Source organism: Monopterus albus, unplaced genomic scaffold (assembly GCF_001952655.1).
Source record: "Monopterus albus unplaced genomic scaffold, M_albus_1.0 scaffold39.1, whole genome shotgun sequence".
Taxonomy (NCBI): Eukaryota; Metazoa; Chordata; class Actinopteri; order Synbranchiformes; family Synbranchidae; genus Monopterus; species Monopterus albus.
In genome coordinates this window covers 3,067,898-3,076,423 of record NW_018127919.1, presented here as the reverse complement: position 1 = coordinate 3,076,423, position 8,526 = coordinate 3,067,898, and the positions used below count along the sequence as shown (strand labels likewise).

The 8,526-nt window shown below is 39.3% G+C and overlaps 1 protein-coding gene across 10 annotated transcripts in view; it reads left to right on the top strand.

Annotated features, from left to right (window-relative positions):
• Positions 1-8,526, top strand: part of msi2b (musashi RNA-binding protein 2b) — a 246,554-nt gene that overhangs the window by 196,468 nt on the left and 41,560 nt on the right. For all 10 annotated transcript variants that reach the window (XM_020599039.1, XM_020599037.1, XM_020599038.1 and 7 more), the window contains exon 10: positions 3,573-3,647. In XM_020599039.1, the coding sequence (XP_020454695.1) occupies positions 3,573-3,647 (75 nt within the window). The remainder of the gene's footprint in view (positions 1-3,572; positions 3,648-8,526) is intronic.

Sequence of the window (8,526 nt, the reverse complement as noted above, 5' to 3'; positions counted from 1 at the left end):
TGCTCATGTGAGAATATTAACAGCCAACTTGTTTGGAGACACTCTTATCTAAATGAAATTGGAACAAGGACAGTGAAACATTCCTTTATATAATTTGCATTTGGAAAAAGGGACCCTAGGCTCATTATTTAAGAAAGTGTAAGCTCCTTTTGTGCCAAATCTCATTAAAGCCATCCCTAGTTCCTTTGTTTACTCCCTCTAATCGAGGCATTTATCTTTATTGTGCGGTGCCCGATGTATGTTTACTGAAATTAATACACATTTGAGCCGGGATGAGGTATGGGTGTAGCAGATGGATAATTGATTTTAAAGTGAATCAGAACTGTTGAGCCATAAAATGGGTACATTAGCATGCATATTAATAAGGCAAATAAGAGCACTAAGACGCTGCCACCAAGTCAGACACAATGGCAAGCTTCATATAGTGAAATGGTAGGAAAGACAGCAGGATCCCTCCTTCCTTCTCCTCCTTTTTTTCTTTCCACCCACTCTCTTGTTTCACAGTATTTTGTAGATATGCACATAACAAACATTTCTTGAGACAGTAACTTAACATGTATCTTAATCCACATTCCCAGTGCTCTCATATCCTTCTCTATGGCTCTTTTCTTAAGTGTACACATGGCTGCAGTTTCCTCATTTACAGTAGCAATGTAAAACCCACTGTGATGGAGTAATCAGACTAGGAAAATGGCTTTGCCATTTGAGAGAATGTTAAAATAAGAGAGTATGAGGAGCTGTGGTATCTAAGCCAACAATTTCAGTTTGTCATTTATTCTGTTTAAAAGCAAGACACTATCAAACACATAATATCCTATATTTTGCGGTTTGATAGCTTTTCATTGTATGATATCACAGTTCTTTCCAGAGCAAACAAACACTGAGGGGTTTTGTGAAAGCTATCCATCTGTAGCTTCCCAGTGATGACTTCTCATCAGCAGCTGATGAGGACTTTTTTTTTTTTCTGGTGTAGCGTCTGTCCTATTTCATCCATACCAGACCCCTCACCGCCTCTGTGAGTTGCATTTCTTTTTGTCTGAGAGAGAAGGTCTGGGAGAAGCATTTTCCCATTGGGTCAGGAATAAATTGAACTTTTTCATGGACAGCAAACACTGATTAGATATTTATGACCAAGGTCAACCCCTCTGATTCCAGCTGGCACAGGCTCTGAGGCATACAGAACAGAGCCTCTACACACATGCTCACATTCACGCACACACCAACACGCACTTATCCTACACTACATACACTCACACACATACTCGACCACGCAAATATGCCTGCATGCAAAATATGATTCCGCACTTTGTAGACAGCATTCATGTGCATATACACCATCTCTGGACAATATGTATAAATGTCTAACTCCGTACTTGTTCCAGAACTGCAATGTGATACAGTATATGGATTACCCTGTAAAATTTACTAGCTGGTATTATCTCATTTGGTTGTACTAACTGTAAGGTCTGCATTAACTATAGGAATTTGCAGGCCTGAATTTACAGTCTAGACATTCTGATGGTAATGTGACTGCAGCCAATTTATCACGCTAGTGCAGAGTTAACAAGGTCTGAGGACACCGAAGCCTGAGAAAGGTTTCCGAGGTGTCGCTTACTGTATACAACGCAGTGAAGAAGGAGCTATCGAGGTTGGATCCTGTGATTCATCCCCAGCCTAGAGGACTTCCACTTATTAGGTAATTTAGTCCAGACTTGTGGTTGAAGGTGATAATAGCTTGAGGAAAACAGATAAAGACTCAGACATGTACCATAATTAGAGGGTTAATTATGTTTACATTACCTTTGATGGTGCTCAAATTTTCACTGACTCACCCACAGGCTCACTTGCTCACCCAGCCACTCTTCTCAAATTTCTTGCTTTGTCCTTATTCCACTTCCTGTCTGCCTGCTCCCTCACACCCCATTTCTCAATATGTTGCCCACAGCTGCTTCTGTCTGAAAACTGTCCAGCTAATTAACTGGTGGGTCTGTCGTTGTAATAAGAATCATGACAGCAGATGAACAATACATCTGCTACTCTTAAATTTTTGTAATGACACTGGGTCCTTTTTGGGGCTCTTTGCAACTCTCTATTCACCCAGGGACTGTACAACTTCTAAACCAGTCTATACCCTCAAAAAGACTTTGACTTTGGTTTACAAATTTGTGATTACATTTGCTCCAAACTCTCTCTTAACTGGCGCTGTCCTTCCACACTTCCTGTTTGTAGTCTGACACGTTAAACACGTTTACAGTAGCCCATGCTTGTGATTCCCGTAGAGCACTGGCTACCCCAGTAACTCTACTACTATAGATAACAGTTTAATTACTGGTCAGTGTTTCAGACAGAAAAAAATCCCACAGCGAAATACAAGTAAATGCCATGGTGGAGGAGCAAATAAATGAGCAGCTACTCTTTATTTTCCTTGCCCTTGGCATCTTTTTAACAGGCTGCATCTAGCCATATTATCACATCAACCGTTCTGCTATACCGAAGCTGCATAGAACATAAACAGACGCCAACGTCTTTTCAAGGCACCTGCTATAAAGTGTTACACTGAGCAATAAAAATGCCTGAGAGCTAGTGGCTGAATAAATAATGGAAATTAATTAGACAGTTACGAACCAAGAGCAGTGGTGTTTGTCTAGGCGCTTGTCAGTGCTTTGGCTCCCAACTATTTACCATTCACCTACAGTATCTCAGGAATACATGAAGAAGGAACTGGTAGAAATCCTGTCAGTTAAACACACTTAGGCTCCTGTTGAAATATAATGACACAGCTTATTGACCCATGTCAGGTAACTTGTTGAGTTTAAAACGAGATTGTGTGTAAAGTTAGCAACTATGCAACGCTCACAGTTTAAATCACCAGGTCTGCTTTTCTTGAAAGAAAATCCTTTCTCAGTCTGGGCCCTATTTTTATAGTCTGGCCTTTACTTTTGTAGGTTATAAAACACTTTACTCACTAAATAAATAGCTGATATGTCAGGATGCAGCAGCAGCAGCCTTAAAACAAAGCCCTGTAGGACAAGCAACAGCAGTTTGATCAAGATAAGAGGTTAATGTTATTGAGACAGTTTGTCGTCTTGTTTGTTTGTTGTCAAACTTCACACGCTGCAAATGCTTTTCAGTTGACAATCTACCATCAACATTATGAGCTATGAATATATTCCACCTCTTTATTAGGCTTGAAGCATAAAAATAAATCGCTTCTTCCTTATTGCAATTTTTCAAACAAGGCAAGCTAGGCTTACACATATTTCATGCAAGACTTTGTATATTAAAGACATTATTCCAAAATGTGATACTTACTTGTTTAATGTGGATAATTGTAGTTTTATTGTTTTAAGGGTATTAAGTCAAATTAGAATTTGCTTGAGAGCACTTTAGTAGTCTGGATTCTCCAGTTTTAAAGCCAGCTTTTCAAGGTTTGCTTCCCTCTCAAAATGAATATATAAAGAGCACTATCCCAGTGTTAGTGTCTGTGCTTTTTTGGCTGCACATCTGTATGTGATATATATAGTATTACAAGTTCTCATCTTTGTTTTTTATTTCTTTCCTTTCTGTAAAAGGTTACCCTAATATTGTGGCAACGTACGGCCGAGGATACACTGGATTCGCACCCAGCTACAGCTACCAGTTCCCTGGTGAGTTAAAGGCTTTCTGACATCAGTTTTGCAGAGGCTACCTGTTACACACTCTCAAGCAGCAAAACTCTGACACACATACACAAATCCCAACACACACTTGCATACAGAAATCAAGTTCATCAATGTACACTTAAGTCACCAAATAATCTTCATGCTTATAAGTATGTTACGTGTCTGGATTTCTAAGACAGCTTATGAAAGTTGACATGTGGTGAGGTAAGTCGCTTACCTCTTTTTATCCTATGCTTGAACAGAACCATGACCAAATTTCTAAAATGGAGAACGTTCTTCATCCTCTGTGGCCCAGTGTATGCAAATTTATCTGTGGTGAAGCAGAAAAATAAGCACAGTTTTGTGTAGGCAGATTTTAAAATGTGGTTCTTATAATGGAAAATGAATGAAGTCATTTTCTGCATTAAAAGTGTTGACTCAGAGTGCCGGGCACTTTAATGGGAGTTCAAATGGAAGGCATGCAGTGTGGAGGTGAGCAGCTGTACCTAAGTGCTGCAAGAGGGCCTGTGGCTCTGTGGTGCCTCACTTACACAGGCATCCCATCAATTTCATGCTTTATTTAGGGACTTTACGCATACTTTGTTTGCCACGCCAGACACCATTCCTTCCACTGATAAGATTGGAATGGGAAATTTCTCAGAACAGCTCAGGCCTCTGTAATATTTTTGTGAAATAGAGTCCGAAACGGTAAGACAGGAGGTCCAGTTGTGGGCACCTGCAGGCCAGACATATGCTAGATTTATACTTAACCACATTATTTGATAGCTGAAAGGGAATAGCACCTATTCATTACTGTGGGCAAGCATGAGAAGCAGGCAAATGAGGCAATTAAAATTTTTGTCTGTTCTGTTTGTTTATATATATAAAGTGAGAGAGAGAGAGGAATTACATGACAGTAACAATTTATTTTGATAGCTGATTCGTGTAAACATCAGTCAGCAAACCAGCAAAGTAGAGAACAGTTTTTAGGTGTGGCATCAATGACATTTAGGATTAGCCAAAGCAAGTATTTAATATACTGTCAAATTCCCTAAAACTTTAATGAACTTAGATCTACAAAAGAAAGGAGATTCAAGGGAAAGGAGTGATCAGTATTTTCTCTATATAACTCTGGTTAAACATAGCTTTTTAAAATGTTTACTATTTAGAACAAATTAAGGAATATCACCTTCCCCGAGGCAGAATGTATGATCCTGTCCATGTTAAATTCAATTTAAAGAGTTTGATAAAGCTGTATGATTAAAACAGCCTCCTCTGGGCTTGCTCAGCTCTTGACAGGGTAATTGGAATTTTTAATGTATGAATCAAACTCCTTGTCCAAATTAAATAACCTCAGGCCAAATATTGACTAGTGTCCTTCTTTACTAAGACGTGGAAAACATCTGCAATTTAAGATCAAAGGCTTTTTCTCACTGTACACAACCTCGCTGAAACACTCCTATAAATAAATGGAGCTGGGACCAGGCAGGCTGGATCCAAGAGGCGTAAATTGTGGGCAGCATTTCAAGGCTTTTTTATAGTCAGTAAACCTCAGGGGTCCACTGTTAACAGAAAAAAGTGGTTAGGCAGTTGCTCAATTGTCAAGATAAAACAGTGATAAAACATTGATCAGTGATGAAACGCTGAATTAAGTACAAAAACTCAATAAGATGTTCACAGTATAAGAGAAACCAAAGCTGACATCCCTGTAGCTGAATCAGAGCTCAAGTGTAGAAACAGAGTCTAAAAGAGATGTGAAATATACAGAACCTGAATGGTTTTTTAAAGACAGCTTTCAGCGCAACCAGCTGAAGTCAAAGCACTCTGGTCCTTGTGACACTCCAGTTAATTCCAGCATTGATCACAAAGTGCATTTGATATCAGTCACATACAGTATGTTTCTCTGTGTCTGTATTTGTATGCCATGAGCTGCTTACAAAACTACTGCATCACAGCACAGACATCATTACTATTTAATGCACTGGAGACCTTCACACACTTTATGACTGATCATTAATCAGATCATCATCTATTTGTCAAAAACATGTCCATACAAACGAGCATGTATCAGAGCATGGCCACACAAAGCTCATATTAAAAAGTGCATTTCTATATATTTCGCAGTAAGAAAGGAGATTAAAATTCTTAAAGATGCCCTGTTGAGCTTTTGACTAGTGGCACTGTAGAGAAGTGTTTTACCAAGTCTATCTGTTGCATTGTTTGTGTGTATAGTTAGGGCTAACACATGATAGCTATATGAGACATCTGCTGATTGCACAGAGCAGTAATACTGTTGCTGGGGTAATAATGTGCCAGTAAAGTGAGGAAGAAGACTGCAGGGACAAACAGTACAGTGTTTGCAGCAGTAAAAGCAAATTTAAAAAAAAAAAAAAAAGCTTTACAAATGTTTTTTGAGGTAGAAAATGCATCTGGACTGCAGTTTAGTTTGATAAGAAACACTGAATTAAAAAAAAACCCTACAGGGTACCTATACATGCAGCACAAAGATGTAAACCTTGAAATTGTAAGGACTAGATAACTAGCTGCTAGTTAAGTATCATAAGACTTACAGACTTGTTTATATTATTGTTAAAATATAGCTGTTTTCACTCATGAACTTTTTACTAGTGTATGTCCACAGAATCAGATCTGGACTTTGTCCAGAGTTGCCCTTTGATGCGCATAGCACACAAAATGAGATGGTCCGTGTGTCAGATGCGTTCTCACCTACTGGACATACCTAGGCCTGGGTAGAATGTCAAGAGACAGGAAAGTTGTCTGATGATTCTGCCGCCGGCTCTTCACAACAGAAGTTCCTGAATCTTGTCGTGCCTCCAGTTAAATACTTTCATTGCATTGTCGTGGATGGCCAGTAATGACGTCAGATTAAATTAGATTAAACAACAGTACTTTATTATGTGATCAGTAGTAATATGGCAGTACAAACAGGAAGTACGCACTACACCTACAACCCCACAGGATATGCCATAGCAGTATAAAGTTTTCTTCACCATCAGATGTTTGTATTCATCCAGTTTCCTGCTGGTCACATGATAGAACCAAACGTCATCAACACACCAACTAACTTGCTGAATTCCAAGACTATATACTGCTGTTTTCTCACATGGGCTCACTTGGATTTCATGCAGACCTTATACTAGGGAGCTGGCAGGTTAAAGTATTCTTAATGGCCGGAGGGGGGGCAATGTCAGCGAATCCCAGCTGACACTGGGTGAGAGGCGTGGTACACCCTGGATAGGTCACCAGTCTATCACAGGGCTGACACAGGAGGGCAATTTAGAGTTGCCAGTCAACCTAAGTTGCATGTCTTTGGACTGTGGGAGAAAGCTGGAGCAGTCGGAGAAAACCCATGCAGGCAATGGGTGAACGTGCAAACTCTGGACTCGGACCCGGCTCGAACCCAGAACCTTCTTGCTGTGAGGCAACAGCGCTAACCACCACCCATGCCACATACTCATGAAATTTTATCTAAAACTTTTTATTGTATTTCCTGGACAGAATTTTTTTTTTCACAAGTGCATAGAATTAATCTTTGAACATATTTTAATAAATTATTTTAGTCTAATTATCCTTGATTGGTCTTTTCAGAAAGCATTCATGCTGATAGCAGAAAGCGGATCATGGAATAGAAGTGTTTGATACGAATATCCTCTCTGACCTTTGCTCTCTGTAATTTCCAAACTGTAGTTAATAAGCACTGCTGTAATAGCACAGTGTTTACCTTGTTGCAGCATTGTTTCAGCAACTTGCTTCAGAAACTTGCTTATACTAAAGGTGGAACAGAATTTCAGAGATGATGCTGAACACTGCATGTGTAGTGACAGTCAAGAAGACAGCATCTTCTACCTCAGAATCACAAATGGTAAGGCAGTGTCGCAAATGATTAGCATCATCCCGAAGTTTGATTAGCAACAAGTCTTTTTTTATTTTATGTATTCATTAGAACTTTTCTTTGTGATAGTGGCTGCAACTATTTGATTGTTCACTATATTTAAGTATCAGCTTTACATTGATTTGTTAACTAGGAGGGTTTAGCTCTTGCAAGACACCTGTAACACAATGGTACACAATGACTTATGGCAGTCATTCCTGTCAACAAATGTCAGAACATTTTCTCAGATTTTGCATATGCACCTGCAAGACTGTGATGACAAGCAGTAGTAGTACCAGTGTCAATCAGAGCTGAAGGGGCTGTGACGTGTGCTTGCAAAGGTATTTTATGATATGTGAGTGTTGTCATTTTCTGTGTGCATGTAAACATCCTACTTAGGATTAAGAGGTTGGCCTTTTTCTTCAAATAACATTACCCTGTCATACTTGTGTTATTGCAATGCAGTCATCACACAACTTCAAAAGAGACAAATGCTAAAAGTACCAAGAATAGTTTTGTGTACATCTAGAACGTGCTTACAGAAATGATGCCAGGGAGTGTGCTGTTTGGGGCTCTGATAATGTCAGTGTCCCCTCTAACTTTAAATAACCCTCACTGTGAATGGCTTTGATCAGAGAATTATTCTGTTTACCTCCTGTGTACTGAGGTGGAGAAACCACAGAGACCAGAGAGTTAAGAGAGACCGGTGGTGTTACTATTATCAATGAGATGCAATAATAAATGTGCTGTTATGGTGAGATGACAGCATTAGCTGATATCCTATATAACACCATCCGATAGCTTCTGAGTGATGTTAGGGTGGCACATATCTGTGAATGTTGGTATTAGTATCAGGTAGGTAGTTGACATGTCAGTCATGTAGTTTCAGTTTATTTTCAGCTACTGACAGTTGCCTATGAACATACAGCAGTAGAACGTCTGTGGTAAATTGTTTTAAAGTGATAATGTTGCATTCTTCAGTCAGATATATGG